Source organism: Crocodylus porosus, unplaced genomic scaffold (genome assembly GCF_001723895.1).
Source record: "Crocodylus porosus isolate Cpor-Errol unplaced genomic scaffold, CroPor_comp1, whole genome shotgun sequence".
In the NCBI taxonomy this organism is placed as follows: Eukaryota; Metazoa; Chordata; order Crocodylia; family Crocodylidae; genus Crocodylus; species Crocodylus porosus.
Genome location: NW_017728950.1, coordinates 43,078,714 through 43,102,805, shown reverse-complemented (window position 1 = coordinate 43,102,805; position 24,092 = coordinate 43,078,714). Strand labels below are relative to the sequence as shown.

Sequence of the window (24,092 nt, the reverse complement as noted above, 5' to 3'; positions counted from 1 at the left end):
GTTTTGTGGCAGCTGTACTGATTCCAAAATGATTATTTTAATAAAGAATATATTTCAAACTATTATAATGACTGATTTGATATGATATGACAGGGTTGTGTTTAATTTTATGATGTCACTATATTTGTGTTTTTAAACGAGTAAAATGCTTTTTGACAGAAATAGTTTTTCTGATTACTTTCTTTCATACATATATAATTTTAGCCTTTTCTTCCATCCTCACAAAGTCGAGTAGAGTATGATTCAGAGGAGAGCCAAGGAAGTGATGATGAGGAGGGGGAGGAAAATGTTTTTGCATCAGATTCACAACTTCAGGAGCATTCTAATTCAAATTCATACAGGTATAAAAGACTTAATTTTAATATTTTTTTTTTTTCTGATGCTGTTGACAGCAAGTATATTTCTAGGTACTTTATGGATGAGAAAATATGGCAGTTACTCAAGAAATGCAAGTGTTTCTTAGGAATGTTTATAGAATGCCTAGTTTTCAATAAACAAGCACAATACTTTGATGGTTTCATTATTATTTATTATTAATAATAATAATAAAAATGCCTTGGCAGTCAACGTATCCTTAACGTTACAATATAATTAAAGCAGGAGTATCAGAGGTACGGCCCTCAGACTGGAACTGTTGGACCTTGGGATCTGGCCTGTGGTTGTTAAACCACCTCACTGCTTACTGCAGGTAGTACACGCTAGTCCTGGCACATGGAGCTGGTCTGGCGGGTGCTGCACTTGACACCCATGCCAGACCTACCACGACCATCCCTGTGTGCTGGAGCCAGCGCACAGGACCAGTCTGGATGTTGGCACTATAGAGCCAACATCCCCCAGCTATAGAGCTCATGCCCCAGGCTGCCTCTGTGTGCTTTGTGCAGTGCAAGCCCCGGTCTAGTGCTGGCATGTCTTATATGCAGGACATAGGAATGGATTCAGTGCTCTTTCTGTATGTGGCATCAGGAGCTGATCCAGGCCACATGCACCCTGCCAAATCAGCCCTACACTCTGGCTCTGGGGCCAGCACCTCATGTGCACCTTTTGCTGGCTTCCTGCACAAGCCCTGCACTGGTGTTGGCACACACTATATCAGCTGTCTGTCAGACCAGCACTGTGTCCTGGCTCTGGTGTATGGGTCCAGGCTAGCCTGCAGAGTGGTACCACGCCTCGCATCTGGCCAGTGGGGCCATTTTTTTGGTTAAATCTAGAAATAGTCCTATCTTTGACTACAGAGAAGCGTCAAGCTTTTTTTTGAGAAAGATTATAATATGAGATCATAATGACTTATTATATTTCTATAGTTGGTCACTGATGAGATTGACTATGATTCAGATGGTGCTTCATAATTTGAAGACTTTCTATCCTTTGGCTGGACATGATCTTTCAGGTAATCTAGCAGCATAGTTAACTTTTTTCAATTGCTTTGGCTTACTTGATCTTGACACTTTTATTTTTTAGAGAGACTGGTACACTGTAAAATACCATTCAACAGTTAGATTATTTTGATTCTAGAGACTACAAACATTAGCCTGATTATTTGGGGATATTTTTGCATGTTCTGTTGAGTTTGTTGTCTACCTTGTAATCACTTATAGCTGTCAGTAACATGTCTTACTGGCTGTTTAGTATTTCTTACTGATTAATTAATCCTGTACTTATTTTGTTGTTCACAATACATAATTTCTATTATTGTTTTACTTCTCCTCTGTTCTAAATATCTTGGCTCCTTTTCCATTTCTCAGTCTGCTATAAAGCAATACAGGATAATTAATCTCTTTACATCCCAATTTCTACTTCCATCTTTTTAAGTGAATTTAGAAAGTGCTTCATTGCAATATAGATTTTTAGTGGAGGAATTCACACTAAGATGCCAATATAATTTACATTTCTTTGCTTTGTCCTTTTAGAACTTCCAGTTAGCTCCCCACTGTGTCATGCAGTCCTAAAGACATTTCAGCGCTGGGAGCAAGTTCTTCTCCGACGGCTTGAGTTATATGGTGGCCCCCCTCAAAATTTTATTTCAGTTCATGCACCTGAGGAAGCATTATCTGCAGGTCCTGCACTCCTTCGCCACAAGGTTTTGCTTGAACCTACAAACACTCCTTTCAGGTGTGCATGTGATTTATATACTTTTTTTTATAGTCATTCTAATGTACATCATATTCATTCATTACTTTTCCTTCATAAGGCAAATGATGGGCCTTTTTAGATGCTTTCAGAAATATATGTTTGTATGTATGGTTACTATAACGTTAAGTGAAGATGCCCAATTAGAACCGTATCTAGCCCATTTGGATGTGCAAATGCTTGATTTTCTTTTATAACTGAATGCTCAAATGATATGCATAGTTAAACAGGTATATGCATGCTTCTGAGTCTGACTGTGATGTGAAGATATCAGCTGCAGAGAAAGCAGTCAGATTTGGTGGTCCTCAAACTCTGATGTCAAAAACTCATCTCACTGTTACTGCCTTTGTGGAAGCTGTTTCATCAGTACTACAGTAGGGAGCTTTAGTCACTTTGGTGTATGACTCTATGGGTGATGGACAGGAACTTCATCCCCCTTGTGAACAGGTTCATATCAAACAGATCAGAACAAATCTAGGACAGTATCTAAAATATATAACCCCTCCCTCCACCTGTACCCTTTTGAATAGGTTATAAATCAAGAGAAAAAGTAACTTTCCAGCTATTATCTGTGTTGATCATGGATTCGATATTGCATCATAAAGCTAAAAATGTAGTGTCAGCAAAGTGTTTGTTTTATAGGGCAATATAGACTCTCTACCTCTCTTTTTTATATCAAGTTTGTCATTAAAACAGGAAATCATGAGAAGTTGCTTTTTTAGGTCGCTATGCTAGAGTTGACTGAAACATTCTCCTTTGAAATGCAGCTCCATTTAGAGAGATTTCTAGAAGTCTAAAAATTGCTCTCTCCAAATTTGGCTGTGGATTCATTCTGTCAAATAAATCCAGAATCGATCCAGCACTCCAGAGGTTTCCTTTAGCTATTTAAAACCATCAGCACAATCTAAGGAATTTGTTTTGCACAGTATTAAATTTGGGTATGTTGGTCTCGTGAAAACAATAAGAATTCTGTAAAACCATTTTGTAAATTGCATAGGAATAATTAGTAGTCACTGTTTCTGTGTGGGAATGGGAGTTCTTCCAGATTCCTTCATTTTTTTGAACTTAGCTTAGAGTTTTCAAGAATTGTGGGATATGTACAGAATAATCAGTTTCCAAAATATGGAATTCCTTTCTTTGACAGCCAAAAATAATAGTTTTTTGTATGCTTCCCAGTGCTCAGAAGGCTCCAACACCTTGGAGAGATCTTTTGGTGGTTGTTTTTTGCTGCTTTGTATTTCCTAGGGATGAGGAAACTAACAGAAAGCGTAAAATGGCAAGGGACCACATTTAAATTGCAGTTCTCCAATTGACAGGGAAGGCTCATTTTTATTCAGTTTGTTTAAAATATGAAGCGTTCACAAGCTATATGAAAGTGCAGCCTGTTTTGGTAGAGAGCAAGTTCAGATAGGTCTGCTTTGAGGTTACAGTCCCACTTCATTTTGCCACTTCCCCTGGCAATCTTCAAGTACAAATAATAAGGCACGTTGATTAAATTATTAAAATTTAACATAACCTAAACTAGAGGAGAGGAAAAGATTTTTTTTCTCTGCATAGCTTCAAAACATACTTTATACAATAATTTTAAGTTTTTGTAACGAAATAATTTCCCATAGATATGCAGCGATCTGTCTGTTGTTCATATTCCAGAACAGATATCCTAGCAACTGTTTCGCTATTTTGTTTCAGTGTTTGTCAGTATTAGCTGTTGTTATTCCCAAGGACGTTGGTCAAATGGGATAAAATCTATGGGCATTTGTAGACAACGCATTAAAGCAGTTAAATGCCCTTTTGCACCTTTTTAATGGTATTGCTGTTTGCACAAGTTTGCAGATTTGTTGGCATATTGCACACTAATTCCAGCTAGTGCAGCAAATTCGGTGCATAATTTGCCTTAAATGACTTCGGGGTGCAGCAAACTAAAATACCGCCGAGGAGTTTTTGTTACCTTGCAGCCGCGGAGGGAATCACTGGGCTCAGTACAGCTCAGGAGTCTGTGCAGACAACCCCAGCAGGCAGCCATGCAGCAGCCCAGGAAGGCAAGCTGCACTGAAGGGAAAGAAAAAAAAATCAGTGAGCCTCATCTTTTTTTTTTCTTCCCTGGAGCCTGCCTGCCTACCTGAGCTGTGCGGGGCCCCGGTTCTTTCCTTTGCAGCTGCAGTGCCCCCTGGGACCACCCAAGGTGGGTGCTGCCTGGGGGGGGGCCTGCCACTGCTGCGGAGGGAAGCACCAACCCCCACCTTCCCCCCCTTGCAGCTCAGGCCCACTGGCAGCTCGCTCTCTCCTCCCCACCGCTGGAGAGGCAGGTAAGGACACGGGTGCGCATGTTGCAGAGATTTACTTTTCCCTGAATTGAAGCAGTGTTTTTAAAAAAACACCGCTTCAATCTAAACCCCCGTGTTATCTACAAATGTCCTGTCTGACAAGAGCAAGAACTCAGCATTTTTAGGAACTTGAGAATTTACGCTGATAGTATTAAGTTTGTTTCTCTCCCTGTGCAGGGATTTTACCAGTTTCTAAAGTAACTTATTGTATAGTATAACATTCAGCACTCATGCTGCAATACAAGATTATTAGATGTAAATATTTGCGTGCTAATCTGTGACCATGATCCATGCATGCTTCAACTCTTGATTTGCTTTTATCCATTTGTCATAATGTTAACATTTCTTTTTCCTCACTTTATTTAGGTAAAATTTTTTGTGAATTACTTTAGAACTTCATTACTAGCATGGTAGCATAAACTTTTTTTTAAACTTTGATCAGCAGATCTAAAAGTCATGTTGCGTTGTCTGTGAAGAGGCTTTGGCAGTACCTAGTTAAGCAGGAAGTAATCCAGGAAACATTTATCCGAAATATATTTACGAAGAAAAGATGCCTCAATGAGGTCTGTATATTATGCAAAATATATATAATGTTTTAAGCCTTTATTAAGTTATGGCATCTGGATGCTTGTTTTCATAGAACAAAAACTTGTATAGGTAATATGGTTGGTATTTGAGGACGTGCCTAGATCCAAATCTGCTGTTCTAAAAAACTTTGTTGTGTTGGTGTGTGAGCTTGCTATACATCTGCTCAAAATGAAAATAGCCAGTATCTGCCTCATGAATGACATAAAATAAACCCTTGGCTAGAATAATAGGTTGGCTCAAGCCATTGATAGAAGTTACCTTAAAAAGAGTGGCAGTTTCTATAAAACTTTATCAATCAAAGATTCTGATTTGTAACGTAATTAAGCAACGCTTTGAAATTTGATTTCTCCTGACCAGCTTAGTTTGTGTTTTATTACAGTTTTTCACTGAATTGTACCTTGTTGCATTCTAGTTTTGAAAAAACAAAATAAATGCAGCACTCCAGTGTGCCAGGTACAGCACTTAATAGGGTACATCTGTAGGCCATAGTCTAGCTGTTTTTTTCTTCCTTTAACTACTCAATTTTTAATAAACCGGTTAGCTGAAATTGGTGTACAAAAATGTCTGTCCTCTACCCCATACTTGCTACTGCACTTCTCTCAGTTAAGTATGTGTAAACTTCTATAAGGGTTCTCTCTCCAGCCTCAATAAATAAAACAGTTAATCAGGTTTCCCTATGCGATCACTCAGAATAGTCAATGAAAATGATAGCACTAACAGTCAAATGACATCAAACCTTAACTTAGTTATTATAGTGGTGAAATGTTACCTAGTACAACCTCAGAACACCGCAGTGCAACAAAAGGTGGTATTCCTTCAGACAGAGTTACACTGTTAATAGTATTTTAAAGCTATTTTGTTCTTTAAGCATAAGTTAGAATAAAAATTAATGTAGGGTAGGGACTGTTACATTTTTTCAGTGGTTTAGATGTAGTTTGTTCAGTGTACAGCTTTTACTGTTCTTTCTTTTCCTATCACCTTTTCCTACAATTTCCCCATTTTTCCTTCTTTCAGATAATTTTTTTAAAACTAAAATTTAAAGTGACTTGAAAAACTAACCTCACATTGCTTGAAAGCATCTCAGGTCAGCTTCAACTGCTAATTAATTTCTTTATTCTCCTCCTCCATGTTTCTTACTCCATTTGCATTGAATCTTATCCACAGTGTATCCTTCATGTCAGTACTTGACAAGACAGTGATGCAAGAAATGAGTAGTCCACATCATAGAAGAACTACTGACTGGGAGAAATGGGGGGGGAAACAATTGAATCAGAAAAAAGGGTAATATGGACAGCTAAGGGCAAAGTAGGAATCTAGCCAGAGCAGCAAAGAGATAAGGGTGGGTTAACTTTTCCTGTTTTTCTGCAGCTTCAGCTGTACTGCTAGTTTAAAGCTGGCTTGTATGCTTCTACAATACACTGTAGTCATTTCTGTGGGCCAGCTGCATTAGTACTGTCTCATTCATGTACTGTATTCTTCAGTGTGCTCAGGAAATACAGTTAAGTTCAGATGTGTATGTTTGTGTGGTCATTCACTTATAACATCTTAGCTGTATTTGACTTTGTTAGTATGAAGAAAAACAATAACCCTGAAAACAGTAACCCTTGGTCAATCCAGACTCTTGATCATAAACTGCTTTTGCTTTGTACTGAGCTGGTGATAACTATCACTCTCAAGTTATCCCCTGGAGCAAATAATTCAAGAGTAAACTTAACCCATTCTTCTCTGGTCATGGCACTGCTGGAAAAAGACAGTGGAGAAAATAACTGAAAATGTTTCTTTTCCTCTCCCTTCAAGGCATTTTTCTGACAAATGTTTATTTAAAGTTGATAGCAACTCGTTTTTTCTACAGGACAAAGGTGATACCAAATATTTCAAAGGTGCTTCTTAGTGCTTCAGAAGCAATTGCAGTGGCCACCTCAGAATAGAGCAGAGCTGCTAGCCATGTCCTTAAGCGATAATGGCATTTTAAACTCCTGTAAATCCCACTCTTGATTATTATTAATAGACAGGTAGAGTCAATAGGGGTATCCACCCAGGGTCACAATGTGGTATAGGGAGAGTGCAAAAACATGTGGCTGCTGCCGGTAGCATTCAGAATGTCATCTGTGAGGTCCAACCTTTTAAGCAGACAACTGAGAACTGAAGTTGATAGCAACCTTAAATTTAGAATACATACTTAACCAAATATATATTGTATGTAAACTATCTGTGCAAATCAGTGTGTTGTCTTAGTTGTTGTGTGTTGGGAAAATTAACATAGGATTAAGGATTTCCACAGTGTTTTTCATGTTGCATCTCATCTTTAATTTTTGTCATGTGGTTATTCTTTCTTGGTAAAGTCATTAGAGGACCACAGTGAAACCATCAAAAATTCTATGATGGAGGAGCCCATCAACAATAAGGTACATTATCATAATATTCAAATTAAATTCAACATTTTAATCTTTCTAGAGGTAAAACTTACTGTTGATATTCATAAAACTGATATTCACTGTTAACTCCTTTTGAAAACTTGGCTATGTAACAATTTAAACTGAAATCTGAGCTTCGTAAGAAGTTAGAACAATAACATTGTATAGGACATTTTGTAAATCAAAACCAAATTCTAGTCTCTCATTTGCACTGAAACGTGTTTTGTGTTAGAATGTGTAATGTATACTGACTAAAATGTTGTTTTTGTAGTAATTGTATAAGTAAATAATGGTTTCCATTTGTGTGCCACTTAAATTCAGGCAGCTTGTAAAGTGTAAAGCAACAATGCCAGAGAAGTAAATGTCAAACTCATTTGATTACTAGGTCATTTGAGGCACAGAAGCTATGATTTTCCTGGTATCTTCAGGTTAGCAATAGCAGAATAGGGAATGATACTCAGGAGCTCTGGATGGGCTGTAACCACAGAACTGTGCTTCTCCAGGCAAAACAGAATCCTGAGGACCTTTGTTATACGGGAATTTTGAGCAGCTCCAGAAGCTCTTAACACCTGGATTGTCTGCCCATTAGCACCTGAAACTAGTTGTAACCACTCATTGTGTAGTTCAAAGATGCACCACTCCAGGGTAGTATGATCTCTGATCTGTCACCCAGCTCATAAAAACACCCCACCCTACCCCATTGTCCTTGCTTTCCAGCTGGCCAGCATCTAGCCCGCTGCTTCCCCCACTCCAGATCACCCCTCACTAGCCCGCCCACTGTCCTCTTACTTATGACTGCCTGCACTGTCTGTCCTGGGGGAGTAGGCAAGGAAGGGTTAACCCAGGGGTGGGCAAAATGCAGCCTGTGGGCCGGATGCAGCCAGGCAGGCCATTCTATCCAGCATGCAGGGCCCCTAAACATTTCAGAATATTAATATTTATCTGCCCCTGGCTACCTGTCATGTGGCCCTCGATGGCTTGCCAAAACTCAGTAAGCCCAAAATAATTGTCCACCCCTGAGTTATCTCCTGAGACAGACAGACAGCATGGGCAGCCACAAGTACTTGGCAAGAAGGGGTTGGCATGGGGGTGCAGAGGGGGAAGCCTGGAACAAGGGAGGTGGGGCAATTCTAATCATTTCTTCCTCCAGGACCCCACTGCCTTGAATACGTGACTGCTCCAAACTGTAGCTAGCACTAACGTTGATCACCATTTGTGCAACTCACAGCATAACATGTTATACATATCAGTTCTAATCATGGTTTGATATTAATTTCAGTCTTTAGTATTCATTATAACTTCTATCTATAGCTTTAGTTTTTAGCTAGCTTTAGTGTTCAGTATTATATGAGCTCACTAATTTGAAGTACTGTAATTTTCATGGGTCCTAATATTAAGCGATTCATAAAATTTTTAAACCATTTTAAATATTTACACTGAAATTTTTAAGAATGATTCTAAACTTTTCATATGTGTTTTTTCATCTCTCTCTACCTCAGTACAGTAGTTCTGGAATGCATCTATAGTGGAGTAGTATTACTGCATTGCATTGTTGCAGCAGAGAGCTTACTAAACTTAAGCATAATTCACATCCCAATTTTTCTGTTGGCATTCACGTTTTGAAGGATTTCATTGCCTGGTTGTAGTTTCCATTTGTTCCTGCAGGAATTATTCAGATCTAGCATTATGGATAATACTTACAATTTCAACAATGATTCAGTGATGTCAGTACTCCCTGACAGGGGATCATCTTTAAAGTTCTACTGTACCTTGGTATATAGCTGAGACAACATTATGCACTCAGTTTCAATGATGAAAATACTTTAGAAAGCTAACAGATCGGATACCACCTTTAGTTGGGGGGGGGGAAAATCAAGAGAGAATGTTTTGCTGTATACAGTTAAGCTGTATTCTTCTGCAATAATAAAATGTGCAAGATAGTCCAGCATGCTTTTAGACTGGAAACAGATGTTGCATTCATGCCTGTTTGTCCTGGCATAGAAATACCTTGTGGATTTAGCATGTACACACATTGCACTTCTAATAAGGATTTAGTCATGGCCCACCTCTGACTCAAATCGGGTCAGACTGGTCCACAGCCTTTAAAGGTTGCTCACCCCTGAGCTAATGTATCAAATTAAATAATACGTAGGCCGTATTAAATAAAGCTTAAAAAGAGGACAGCTTGCTACACAATACCAACACTTACAAGTAAATACAGGTAAAAATACATAAAGTTGAAATAAAAGATAATCAAGAGCTTGAATATCTGAGATTAGGATAACCAAGGATGCATTGTTACTTAGGCAATCCCTATGCAGTAAAAGGAAGCTAAATTGGTTAATATTTGAATGTTCTGTTGTTTCCCCAGTGATATCAGTTGTTTATTCTACTGGACACCTGCTACGTAAGAAATGCACAAGTTTTGTTTATTAGCACATGATTAAATATTTGGCTTGCATTATTCGACCGTAAAACAAATGGTGCATATGCTTATACGTACTTATACAAGCATCTTATTTTTTCCAAATACAGATAGAAACTGATCTGGGATATCCAGGAGGTAAAGCACGAATTATTCATAAAGAGTCTGACATCATTACTGCTTTTGCTGTCAATAAAGTGAGTATAAAGAAACTTTGTTTCTTTAAAATTGTTCTTATTTTTTATTACACTGTATTTTAGACTGTTAAATAGATGCATTCTAACACAGTGACAGTGCTACTGCAGTATTGCCAACCATCGTGCCAAAAATCATGAGACGAACTCTTAAAAAATCAAGATTAGCATGTAAATCATGAGATGCTATTTTTGAGGTGTGTGGGGAAGTGGTAGACACAAACACACAGCTAGCACCCAGCTGGTAAGTGGATGGGAAGGTACGGGGGGTGGGGGGGGATCAAGGCCCTCACGGTGAGGGAGGGAGTAGGGCAGAAACAGTGGCTGGGGTGAATGGGGCTGCAGGTCTGGTGTAGGTCATCCAGAGGCACAGTGGGGTGGCGCAGCTCTCCCCACAGCTGTGTGTACTCCAAGGGTATGGCTGAGCCTCCCCCCAGGAGCTCAGCCATGTGATGCTAGTGTGCTTCCTGCCATTGGGTGGGCAAAGGACACGCCTTGTGTCCCCTGCCTGCCCAGCAGGTGGCAATGGCATCATGCAGTTGAGCTCCTGAGGCAAAGGCAGCAGAGCACAGAGTCCCAACCTGCAGTGGGTAATCCACCTCTGCACCGTGGGGAGCATATGCCCTTCATTCCTCCCCCAGGGTGCATGCTGCAGTGGGAAGCCACCTGCCACCCCCTGTACCTCTGAATGTGCCACCTGTGGGGCACAGAGAACTCTGGAGCCCCATTCACCCCAGCCCATACCCCTGGGAGCCACGCGCTAGCCATGTGGCGTGTCCTATGCCGACAGTGCAGGTAGCCCACCTCTGCCCCCAACACAAATCCAGGGGACACATGGCCCCCCTGCCTCCCCAACGGTTGAGCCCCCACCATTCCCTGGATGAACTGCCTGCCACACAACCTGCCCCATTCACCCCAGCCTCTGCCCCACTTCCTTCCTTACCATGGGGGCCTTGATCTGCTCTTCTCCTCCCCCCGCCCCTTCCTTTTCCCCCCATCCCATTCTGCTCCACAGAATTACCAGCTGGGCTCTCTCTACATGTGCTGGAAGGCAAATCCTGAGATCTCAGGGTTGTATCATGTGATCGCAGGTTAGGGTTAATTTGATTTGGAAATTGAGTCTTGTGACTGTTTTGTGAGAGTTGGCTTTACTGCTACTGCTTGCCTGCAGTATGGCTCAGATTCCTTTGTCCAGGTTCACAACAGTCATGCTGTAGAAAATCAAAACTGAACAGTGTTTTGCCTCCCCCAAGTTTGTCTTCCTACCTTATCTTTCACTGAGCAGTAGACGGAGTGAAGAAGGGGCAATTTCACTTTGCCACCTTTCCTTAACAGAAATATACAGGTACTCCTCATTTAACATCATCCCAGTTAATGTTGTTTCGTTATTACATTGCTGATCTATTAGAGAACATACTCATTTAAAGTCATGCAGTGTTCAGTTATAACGTTGTTTGGTCTCTGCCTGCTAGTAGGTGACATAATTGGATTCACTTAACACTGTTTTGCTTAAGTTGCATTTTTCAAGAACATAACTGCGACGTTAAGCGAGGAGTAGCTGTACACCTAAGGCAAGGAAGAGTTGCAGTAGGGGAAAGCATCTTTCTCCTCTGTTTCTTTTCTTAATCGGACCATTGTTTGGATACTAAAATTGTAAAATAAGAATGTATGGAGTAACCTGTAAGCAAGCTATATGATCCTCCCAACAAGAGAAAGCCTGGGCCTCCTGAGGGAGAGGACTTACAATTTTAATAATGTAAATCTGTTACCATCCTAGACAGTCAGGCACTGACTTTCAAATGTATCTCAACTTCACCCTCTAACTTCATCTTCTTTGTTTGCAGTCATAGGCATCTGCCTGATTTACAGGCACATGTTTGCCCCTGCAGATCAGCTAGCTAGCCGTCTGCAAACAAGTGCTAGCAAAAGGATAATTCCAGTTGAAACGGTGAGTCCCCAGAGAGGGCCTTTAATCTTCTTTGTTTTGTAACTTTTTCAGGCAAATCGGAACTGCATTGCCATAGCTTCCAGCCACGACATTCAAGAACTAGATGTTTCCGGGATTCTAGCTACACAAATCTATACATGGGTTGATGATGAAATAGAAACTGAAACTAAAGGGTATGTTTATTATATAAATAATTTTATCAGCTTTGGCAATTTTGCGGTATGTCAGTTGCACTGAATGTGGATTAATCAATGATGTTATTTAAAGAACACGTCTAATCATCACTCTGCTTGCAAATGTTACATTTATAGGTCTGATGACTTTTTGGTTGTACATGCTCGTGATGATCTGTCAACCGTTCAGGGTACTACACCTTATACTCACAGCAATCCTGGCACCCCTATAAACATGCCTTGGCTTGGTAGTACACAGACTGGTAGAGGTGCATCTGTGGTAAGTCAATTGTGGAAGAAGCTTTTAATATTTTGCATGCCTTTCATAATTACCAGTTATGCTTCCATATTGGCATGTAAAGAGGCATAGTTCTTATCTGCAATAACAGTGGAAGCTGTACTTTCCTATTGTAGGAAGTGGCGTAAACTGCTGTGTATTGCTCATGCTTTTCCTCAAAATTCATGGATTAAGGGACTAAACTGAATTTCAAACGCACTAATCAAAAGATGTCTGTCTTCAGTAAATTAAATGGGTTAAGTAACCTAGAGAGAGGTAGTTTGCAGTGTTATCAAATGGACATGCCATCACTGATGTCAGCGTGGCCATTCTTACGCAACAAAACTTTGAAAATGACCAGGAGATTGCAGAACTGTCTACAGACTGTATTGGGTTATGTATGCTCTAAACTGAGGCTCTGGATTTTTATCCCAATTCCTGAGTTAGCTTTTATAAGCCCTATGTCCAGGGTGAATTTGATTTAAATAAAATAGATTTAAATCATGTTTTAAATCACTAGCTAGGAAGCCTCGATTTAATACTTGTTTTCTACACAAAGTACGTTCTTGTTGTTTGATATCCTTTATTTATTTAACTTCTTGAAACTTTGCACTTTTAGAGAAAGGTAAGGGCTTGACTCTGTGTACACAAACTTGCAGGGAGACAATAGGGTTCATGGGTAGGTAATCAGGTCTGTTATCTCCTCTCCATATGGTGCTGTTAACAAGGATATTCTCTGGAGATACAAATCAACAGTTTGGGAACTGAAACTAAGCATCACAGACATCCTTATATGGGATCGTATAGACTGAGCACTGAGTCCCATTGGGTAGAGTGGTTTTCTTTAATCTTTTACTAATCTATAGAGGAGCCTCTGGGAGCCACATGAGAGTGGGCCCTAATATAGTACAGGGCCTGTTGTGACCAATTTATAGAACTCTTCTAAAAAGGTTACATGAATATATTGTCTCAAGTAGTATTCAATTAGAAATTATAATCCCTATTCCATGATGAGAGCTTTAAGCTTTAACATTTCTTAAATTAAAACTATCTTTATGTAGGTTTATTTTTAAAAAATTCTAACCAAAAAAAATAAAAAAGTGATTAAATAAAAAAAAATCTGATTTAAATTTTTAAAATCTGGGGGGGGTGTTATTTTATTTTTTTTAAATCATTGATTGTTATCCACCCTGCCTATGTCCCTCAATAGGTTAATGGCTTAGTTATCTCTCCCCTACCCACCTTGCCTCTCAGCAGTGCCTGTACCTTTTTCCTCTCCCTTTCTCTACACTTTGTGTTCTGATCAGTGCTTTCTATTTAGCAGCTCTGCTTCCTGCAGTCTCTTCACAGCATCTGATGAAGTAAGCCCTCTGCTTATGAAATCTGCTATACACCTCTGGTTTAGTTGGTCTGTAAGGCACCAGTTTACCCTGCCATCTGCTTAAGTAACTAGTCAGATAAAAAGAGACTCAAACAAAAATTCTGGGTTAAAAAAAAAACCTAGATTCAGATAAGCATCCACAGCTTAAATTGATCTTATGATGACCTAAATCCAAATGCCAAACCTGAGCACCTGAAAAGAAGTACATGTTTATGAATTGGCACTCAACTCAGAAGTGTTTGCATCCAGAATTGTGAAGTAGCTTGTTGCCATTTGTATCAGGACTTTAGATTGATGCCTGGGGCTTTCATTGATAAACTCTACTCTCCAGGCTGACCATTTTTAGTTTGGGGGGGAGTAAAGTATCTAAATATTAACTCAGTCTACTACAAAATATTTTAGTATACAGCCGTTTTAGTATGAGTGTGATTCTGTAACGTTCATTTGTCAGTGCAGGATTGGTGAGCTCTAAAAGTAGTTCCATCTGGTCCATTTCAATTAGCAGGACACAGGACTGCAGAGTATAGTGGGTGGATGAAAAATGAGGAGTTAGTTGTAAGCAAAATGTTGAACTAAATATCATGTTATATTGGTATGGCTACATTTATTTCTTAAAATTTTAGGCAATCTTGTTCTGTATAAATTGTTCTTCCTATCTGTGTCAGTTGCTGAAGTGCTTTACTTTTTTAGGGTTATAAAAACAATAAAACAATATTGAATAGTTCACCTAGAAGCTCCCTGGTTTTTATCTTTGTAACTTGAATCTGGCTGCATGGTTTCCATGAAATAGTTGAGGGTCAAAACACCCAACTAAAGCATGCAGATATCAATACTGCAAAATCTTCCACTAGAGTAGAATGAAAAGCTTTCACCAAAATATTGCTTTCACAGGGTGTTTGTCGCTTGGAATTCAGAAGGGCATGGGTCTGGAGACATCCTGAGTATCACTTACAGGTGTCACAATTCTTGGCAGTTTGGCAGTATCTTTTTCTTTCAAAAGCCAAAATTTTGCTCAGGCGTATTTGAGCCCTAGGAATTAAGGCATTTCTAGCAGAGGTGATGTAATACTGTTTAGAGATTTGTGTCTACCATCAAAGGTAGAGAACTCGTCCTTCCTTTCCTTAACAGAAGGCTCCCAGAAGACTGTAAATGTAAAGCTAACTCAGGCATGTTCTTCCAAGTCCACAAAAAACAGAGGAAAAGACTTAAGCAAGCATGAGAAACAAATCTATTGTTAGTTTTTTAAACTAGCTTATTACTGCTACCACTAGTCACCAGCACAAGAATTGAGACACATTTTATGGTTTAAGGTTTTTTGTTTCTCTTACTGTAGCTCTGGCATCTTCCTGCAGCTATTAAAAACAAAAATCAAAACCTGAACAAAGAAAGCTAAACTTGCATTGGAAGAACTGCATTACTATATGAATAAAGTAGTCAGAGTCATCATAGTATAACATTTAACTGTGCTGGTCTTACAAATGTCGATCTGTTCCTTCCTTCTCTCCCTTTTGTTTTAAATGTGTTGTTAACCGAGATAACTTAACTTAAATTGTAAATAGAATATAGGATATGGCAAATTAAAGCCTGTATGGGTGTTCTATTACTTACCAGAAGAGAGAATCATAAAAATGCTATCTGAATTCAAAAAAGTGCCTAGCATTCTTTTAAAATAACTTTAAGGCATATTTCTACCATGTGTCTACCACTAAAGGCAGTGCTGTGGTGAAACCTGCTCTCCTGCTTTGCATGTTCTGCTTCCCAAACTGGAAGTACCATGGCCATGATAGTGCAGTGCTGTGGTTGGGATAATTAGCTTGGGTGTAGCACCATATAACCATAACTGAAAATATTGTAGCCAGGGAAGTAGAGGGACCTTCAGGAGAATGCTGTCTGGCATGGTAAATTAATGGTGGAACTGTGTCCACTAAGTGAAAAAATAGTCTTTGGTATTTGGAGTGTGAAAATGTTACACAAGTTCAATAATTATTCTGTGATAAATAGTGACCAAATATTCTTCCAGGAGGTAGTGTGTAGTTTGGAGGTTAAATGTTTTTTTTTTCTTGTATAGCGAGTTTAAAAAGCCTGTTTAAAAACTAGCTTCACTGGCACCTTTTGCTATTTTAAAAGTTTAAAGTCTGTATTTGGGGAAGAGGGGGATAATTCTCTAAGTGGGCTTAATGTCCACAGTACCTTGTGTGGAAACTCATCTAATTTTTTTACATAACCAGCTTTGACTGATCTCTTCAACTTCCTACCTAATAGCTTATGGTGGAATACTTATGTTGTTTGGTTTTTAATCCTCAAGACAGTGCTATCACCTGTTTTGGGTACAGTTATCAAGATGGGGGTGCACAATTTCCAGCAGAACCTGCCTAACTAATATTTTGGTTCCCTGCCAGTCACGTGTTAGCCATGCGAGTCAGATGCTTATGGTATTTTAGTGAACTGTTTGTATTGCAGTGTATTAGCAGGTAATCAAACTTTTGCTGAGTCTGGGTTTATTCATACTACTTCAGTAATGACCCAAAAAGTAGTCCTTCCTTTCTTGCCTTTCCTATTCAACATCTGTGCAGGGCTACTAGCATCAGATGACATCTTAGACATGTGAACCTTAAATTTCAAATACATGTATTGAATCTGAAATGAAGTTAAGAGCTGGATAAGAAGTTGCTAACACAGGTTCAGGCTCAATCCAGGGGGAATGCTGCAGTGATACAGGTTGTCATGGGGATGTAGTTTTCATAGTTGGTGTTTTGGAGGATTATTTGCTTTTGGCAATACTTCCTTCCATCCAACTGATCAGACAATGAGTATTTCTTTATATTGTTTGCTTTCATCCTTCATGGGTGAAGACGACCGCATCCAGTGGGGGGAGGGGAGGGAAGAAGAGAGAAAAGTGGGAAGGAAAAAAGAGAAAAGGAGAAAGAAGGGAAAGAAGAAAAAAAGGAAAGGGAAGAGAACAAATCGGGGAGGAGAGGCTAGTTATGTGAGTATGTAGGTGATGTTTAAGTCCAATATTTACTTTGAACAATCTGCTGCAGCAGGGGCAGGAGAGCAATGAGGACGGGAGGTTTTCATTTTCCTGGTTGCGTGTTTCTTCATTGCTTCTGCTATTCAAAGGCTAATGCTCTGTTGTGGATTTGGGAATTCCAGGATGGACAGTTGTGAGCGATTTGCTCCCACGATTGTGGGTCAATACTGAAACACTTTAGTGCCTTGCACCACTTCTTTGGTGCACCATGAAAGTGTACTCCATTTGACAGTTCGCCATAGAAGACTTTCTTTTGGTAGGCGAGTGCCAAGCTTTCTTGAGAGATGGTTAGCCCATCTTAGCGCTGTGCCAGTTTCAGCTGGCGCTGAATACTGGGGAGAGCTGATCTTCTGAGCACCTGTGGTGCAAGATCACTATATTGTAGGCCTGCAATAATAACAAGTCCTATTGCTTATCTGAAAGATCGTGAGTTGGAGCCACTTCCAGTGGCAAGAGAAGCGCCAAAATAGATGTGCATCTTCCAGCGCATCTGCATAGACTTGAGATGAACTGTTCTTTTGGGCTTTTATGTCTTCAAGTAGCTTGAAGAATGTTGGTAAATTAAGCTGGATATATAAAACATTAAGGATGAGAGTTGAGAATGGTAATTGAGTGTGTGCAGAGGGGCATGTGGAGATACAGTTTACAAGCATGGTTTAAAAACTCAAGCGTGGATGTAAGGATGGTGTTTACTTGCCCGTTTTCCATGCTGTTTGTATGAGCACAGTCAATCCAAGGTTTTTCTAAGAGAATTTTTTTGGGAGGAAAAACACTTTCTCCAACCCTTTTTTCACAAAGTGAAATAAGCCAGTGGTATAGATGTTTGGTCTGTGATCAGACACGCTATTTCACAATCCACACATCATGGTTTGATGGCTTCTTACTTATTTTAACATAGTATCTATTATTGCTATGTGCCTCTTCCTGCCTCTTTATACCCCTTTCATTCTCCTGATTTCCTGCTAGCCTTCTTTCTCATGAACTAACTCCATCTACTGCTTATTACAGTCTTCCTATTTTTTTCCTCCTGCTTTCTCAACTTTTACTACCTCGCTCTGTGTAAAATTTGCCACTTGTTTCTTTGCCTGTTTTCATTACTTCAAAAACACAGCATGGTGAAAGTAATGGAACCTTCTGTAATATCAAGAAACAACTTAATTTTAGAAACTGTAAAACCTGTTTTTAGCTTTTCTTCTTTCCATTAAGCAGATATGTGGTGCACAAGTGAGAGACTACACCATATTTCTATCCTCACAATGAAGCAGATAGTAATATGCTACCAACAGTATGGGTCACATGGTGTGGTTCCAGCTTACAGTCCAGATCCAACCTGTGAAGGCTAGGTCTTGGTAACAGTTTAATAGTGGCAGGAATGAAAGCAGCACCGAATAGGTCTGAAGTGCAATGGCGGCAGAGGGATTTGTGAGCGCAGAGGTGGTAGTGGCCTGCCTCTGAACAAAACTCTGTTGCTTTGGCCTATTGCTGCTAGAAGGTTGGTGACGCCTGACCTATGGGGTTTATGGTTGGCTTAGTGGAAGCATCTGTGGCAGTTCATCAACTTGTCTTGTTTAGCACCCCTCGCTGATTGTCACATTTCAGGTCCTTTGTTATTACCTTCAGTCTCTTATGGAGTAGGCCCAAAGGATCTAAGCAGCTGCCTCTCTTCACTCATTTTCCCACCCATCCATTAAAGTCGGTAAGAATTTTGAGACCACAGAATCCCAATTGTCATCAGCTTTTAAAATGACATACCTTCACATATATTGCCTTTTGGGGCCTTGAAGCAACATGTTGGAGAACTTGCACCAAAAGCCTTATAACATTTGTACTATTTTGCAGCTGTTTAGGCTTATTCCCCAGCTCTAGTTCCAAAAAGTCTTCCAGAATAGCTTAACACTTGATGATAAAATTAACTGAAACATTTAATGTAGAACAATTGTCCTGTAAATAATTGGGGGAAAAAAAAAGAAGTTAAAGAGCACTTCTTGCTAGAATTGAATGTACTTTGTATTATGTATGTGCCATGCTGAACAGGGGAATAATAAATGTCACGGGCAGAGCTTGTGCAAGATTCTCAACTTCTGTCTTCTGGTATTTGAGGAATATTTCTCTGCCTCTGACCTCTGAAATAAGTAAACTGACAACCAATTTTTGTTCTGATTTATGGAATAGAAAGTATAGCTGGTAATCCAGTTGCAGAATAACATATCCCTTTTTCATTTAGCTTAATGAAATGTCAGTATGTATGATTTCTCAAGTCCTTGTGTAGATTTTATTTTACAGATTTGCCCATTAACTTGACAAAGAAAAGAGATGAGAACTTTCTTTTGAACCTTCTGTACCTAAAAGTTTAAATAATATTAATGGAAGTACACTGACTTCTTTCAGTCTCTAACAACTTATTTCTAGTAACTTAAATGAGGTGTATTGATTTTCTTTCCATTATCCTACCAAGAATAGATCCTTTTCTATCATTTAAAATTTGCCACTCATGTTCTCTGCAGAAACTGAACTTATGTGGAGGCAAAAGTATTTTTCTTTTTTTTTTTTTTTTTTTTGTATTGTTGCTTTATTCAGAAACACATCTGTCCTGGGTAAATTTGAAGCTGCTCAGCTACTAACGCTGAGAACATATCCTATAATAAACTTGATCTTAGCCTACAAGAGCTTACTTGGGTAACTAAAAAGATGCCAGTCTGCTTCAAAATCTAGTCAGCTAGGGAGCAGGTCACTCCATTGATTCAAAAAGACAGCTTTAATGCCCAGAAGAGCTATAGATTAGAGATCTTCCTAATAGCTTAGGTGAGATATAAGTTTTTTTCATAATGCTAAATAAAGATGACTCATTATACACTGCCTTTTAATTTGTATCTCACTAGTAAGGGAGGGTAGTGTGTTATGTTATATGCAAATTATTTTTGCTCTAAGGAATAAGTAATGACAGGGTATTCTACAGAGTTACGAAAGAAGGTTTGAAAAATTTCCCCATGTTGACTCTTGATAGTGTATGTAGAATTAGTAACTCATCCTGATGGCTGCAGATGTCTAAGCAGCGAACTTTCTACAGAACTTAATCTGTCTCGCTCTCAGAAAGCATTCTGGTTAGAAAGATAATATTCAGAATATAAATTAATGGACTCTCGTTTCTTTAGCACACAAGTAGACAGTTCTGTCTGTTGTGCTTAGCAATTAATGGCAGTACAGTGTAGTTAACAAGGCACTGAGGAGCAGCCTTGTTGAGACTTCTTCACAAACAGCAGGACAGCTCTGGACAGTAAATATGTAAAAAAAAAAAAAAAAAAAAAAAAAAAATGGAGCCTTAGATTTGACATCTCTTACTAATCAGAATGTGTTAATTGGTGGATCCTGTGTTCCCTTTTTCCTTAAGAGGGTAGTATGGTGAAACTGAGCTTCTAACCAGGGTGCTCTTCTTGGACTTGACTTGGTCATGGTCTGCTTCCCCACTTGGACATATTTCTGGCTAGTGCCTGGTAATATTTTTCAAGCCATAGGTACATATTATCCCTGTGACGACTTAGTATTTTAGCAGTGTACTTCAGGGGAGCCTTTGCGATTTAGAATAAAGCCACTATTGCAAATCTGTGAGATTTTTACTTCTGAATTCAGTAGCTGCTTTTGAACATCTTTGGCTTTTTGGGAGTAAGCTATATTACTAGTTTACTAGTGGATGGCCATAAACCATGCTAATTCTTTCTCAGCCAATGATTATAAATTAGACAGAAATAAAAAAAAAAAATATTCCCTCCTATTTATTTTTGTTAAAGCTTCTGTTTACCTCTCTTTTACATGCTTCTGCTTCTGCCTCTCTTTTGCTTATCTTACAATATTCAGGAATATTCCAATAAATTTAATGGAATCAGAAAGGAATTGGCAAGAAAAGAGGTAAGATTGCAGTCTAAGGAGCATTTATACCTAGAGCCGTAAATCTATGAAGCAAAAAGCTTTACATGTATCTGGGTTAATACAAATTTTGTAATATTTTAAATATATGCCAGTCTTGGGAGAAACTTCAGCTTCCATTGACTTAAATGACTATTTCTTTAAAAAAAAAAAAAAGGATTCCTTTTGCTTTCAATAGGAATTTCTAAAGAGAAGCATATTTCCCATCACTAATTACTATAGTCCAGTAAGTGTTTTGTTAGTTATATAATTCAACTATCTGATTATCTGTCTTGAACAGATGCTCAAGAAGGCTATTAATAATGTCAGAAGAATGGCTTCCCACCCAACTCTACCATATTGTAAGTTTACTGTATTAACCAGCACTGTCTTAAAAATACTTGTACTGTACTTGTTATACATGTGTACATTGTATGAATTACTAATTTATACAAGCACAGCAGCATATTTTAAACCTTTTAGAAGAGACGTATACCATGGGTATGGTAAAATAATCCCTTAAAGGAGGAAGGGCTGGCTTTTGGAAACTAATTCTACCTAAACCAAATTAGGACCTGATTTCTGCTTTTAGAATAAAATTTTTAAAAAGAAGAAAAATGGAGGCGGGGTGTAATGCTGATGCCACCTACTCAATAGTTTTGTTTTGCTATGACTTGACCATTTAAACAATTCTAAGAGGCGGTAATGAGGAGGTGTGTTGACAGTGGAATTTAATTAGACTTGAATACTGGGGACTGAAGTACCATTAATTAAGCATTACTGTGCTGCTGCTAAAAGTCTGTCAGACAAGGTTCTTTGGGTAGATGTGATATCTTTGATTAGACCAGCTAAATATTTGGAAATAAGATTGTTCTTTGAGTGCTTTGCAAGCTTGTTTTTCCCCTCTTGAGGCCTATGGTGACTCATTCTTTTCCTGAATGAAGCTTGCATTTTTTTTGTTCAACTAGTACAGCATTTATCAAAAAGGTTATTTAAATAACTTCTTCCTATTACAGACCTGACAGGTGCTCAGGATGGTAGTGTGAGAATGTTTGAATGGGGCCATGCACAACAAATTACATGTTTCCGCTCTGGTGGCAATTCAAGGGTAACACGGATGAGATTTAATCATCAGGGAAATAAGGTAACGTACAAAATTACTCTCTACTCACTTTATGCATTATCATTTGATAGTCCCTGTGTTCCCCCTGTAAATCCAGAAGAGATCTTCTGTGTTGGTTCGCTGTTTATAATTATAACAATATTATAGTGTTGTGAATGGGATAGCATGACTCTTTTGAAAGGCTTTCCTTCTCTGCTGAATATTTGCCTTTCAGACATTTAAAAAATGAATGCCAACAGCATAGCTGAAGTGTAAGTTAAAACAGATTTTTTGAAACCCTTTGCTTGTGGAGAATTAGAACTTTTTGGCAGGAACAGTATCTACGTGAAAATTCAGACTAGTAAAACTAAATGCAAGTTTTATGTACCAGTGTATATTTGGAGGTAGGTACTCGTGTATTAAGAATATCAGACTATTTAAAATACCTGTAATTGGGCACTGCTGTTCCAAACCAGTGTTCTTAGAGGGCTGCTGATTTAGTAATAGTCTTTATTAAATCTAAGAATAGTTAAAACCCAAAAAACAACCCCCTTCCCCCAAACAAAACAAACAAAAAAACCCTGCTAAATACCAGAAAGCATCAAAACATCCATTTTCCTTAAGTTTTTAGCCATTCCTTCTCTCTGTAATGGCCAGCTGCAGAACTAATATGTACACTGAAATTTCACTATTCCTAGGACAGTAGTACAGTAAGCTGGTAAATTGCTTTGAAGCCATATGGTATTGGGAAGTGGTCTTGGAGCAGTTACTTTCCAGAATTAGATTAGGCACACAGTAATTTGTGCATTAAGAGAAATGAAAATGATGGTAATATAATTTGTGTGTTATTATATTTAAGATAAAAGATAAAGTTTTATGTATTGATATATTGCACTATTTGGGTATAAATTTCTCTCCTCAGTTTGGGATTGTTGATGCTGATGGATATATAAGTTTATACCAGACAAACTGGAAGTGTTGTCCACATACTGGAATCACCCCCAAACCATATTTGGTAAGCTATAAAATAAACATCGTTCTATAAACTTGCTTTGTACTGTCTAGTTTGTTTGCTTGTTACTTCAGAATAGTTAAAATCTACTAGGATTCTTTAGTAGTTTAAAACCCTACTGCTAGCTTGTCTTTGAAATTTAAATAATAATTGCTATTACCGTAATACCTACAAACTGCACTTGAAAGATAATTAATTTTCCTATGTCTTAATTAGGAGAGAGGAAGAAAGATATTAGATATAAAATATTTAGCCACTTTAAGTGCTTTGCAAAGGGAGTGTGATGGGAGAAAGCAGACATTTTTATTTGCAGTTTTTACTACATTTTGGGAAGGAATTTAAAGTCAGTTTACAATCATTGGAATAAATATAGTGCATCTTGAGCTTTACATTCTTTAACTTTGCTGATTTGAATACAACAGGTAGCGTATATTCTTTTTATTCAGGTGCCATATTAATACTACAACAGTCTTTGTGGCATACTTACTAACTGTGTACTGTAATTTTTTCAGACATGGCAGTGTCATAACAAAACCGCCAATGATTTTGTTTTCATCAGTTCCTCTTCTTTGATAGCCACAGCTGGACAGTCTACTGACAACAGGTAAAAAAACTCACTTAACTAAACTTGAATGATGAGCACACACCAAGTAGTATTTATTTTATGCTTCCCTGTAGGATATTGTTTGGGATCCAGGTTATCTTGTGAAAATAAAATCTCTGCAATTGAGGTTGTCAGTACCAGCTGACAGAAGTCAAAGCAGCACTTTAGTGACTAATCAGCAGGGATCCTAGTTTTCAGTTTCCAACAGAGAAAACCACAGATTTTACCATTTTGTCAGAGAAAATGTGGATTTTCCCTTTAAGAAGAGGAACCCCCGGATTTCCCCCATTTTGCAAAGAGCTCTGTAGGCTTGCTGAATTCCAGCCTGCAAGAGCTGTTTAGAAAAAGGATGGGAAATCCCCAACCCTGCCCAGAGGGGGAGGGGAGGGGCCCAATGCTCACACTTACTGGAGACTGCTTCAGGCTCACTCTTCTTGCTGGAGGTAAGTGGGGCTTGGGGGTTGTGGGGCGGGAAGCTGACTGAGGGAGCAGTGGGGGTTTGCAGCCAGCCGGCATTTCAGCTGGGAGGAGGAAGGGTGGGGTTTGCAGCCTCCCCACTCCTAACCAGAGTGCCCAGCTAGCTGCAAACCCG

General features: G+C 38.8%; 1 protein-coding gene across 4 annotated transcripts in view; it reads left to right on the top strand.

Moving 5' to 3' along the window:
• The window catches only part of DMXL1 (Dmx like 1), a 135,339-nt gene that overhangs the window by 101,680 nt on the left and 9,567 nt on the right, over positions 1-24,092 (top strand). Inside the window, exons 30-42 of one of the 4 annotated variants that reach the window (XM_019554953.1) lie at positions 205-341; positions 1,302-1,387; positions 1,908-2,109; positions 4,897-5,014; positions 7,382-7,444; positions 9,989-10,075; positions 12,072-12,193; positions 12,332-12,473; positions 20,735-20,785; positions 21,084-21,144; positions 21,799-21,926; positions 22,807-22,899; positions 23,409-23,500. In XM_019554953.1, coding sequence (XP_019410498.1) covers positions 205-341; positions 1,302-1,387; positions 1,908-2,109; positions 4,897-5,014; positions 7,382-7,444; positions 9,989-10,075; positions 12,072-12,193; positions 12,332-12,473; positions 20,735-20,785; positions 21,084-21,144; positions 21,799-21,926; positions 22,807-22,899; positions 23,409-23,500 — 1,382 coding nt within the window. Of the gene's footprint in view, positions 1-204; positions 342-1,301; positions 1,388-1,907; positions 2,110-4,893; positions 5,015-7,381; positions 7,445-9,988; positions 10,076-12,071; positions 12,194-12,331; positions 12,474-20,734; positions 20,786-21,083; positions 21,145-21,798; positions 21,927-22,806; positions 22,900-23,408; positions 23,501-24,092 lie in introns of all 4 variants that reach the window. The other 3 variants (XM_019554952.1, XM_019554955.1, XM_019554954.1) reach the window with 3 other exon arrangements.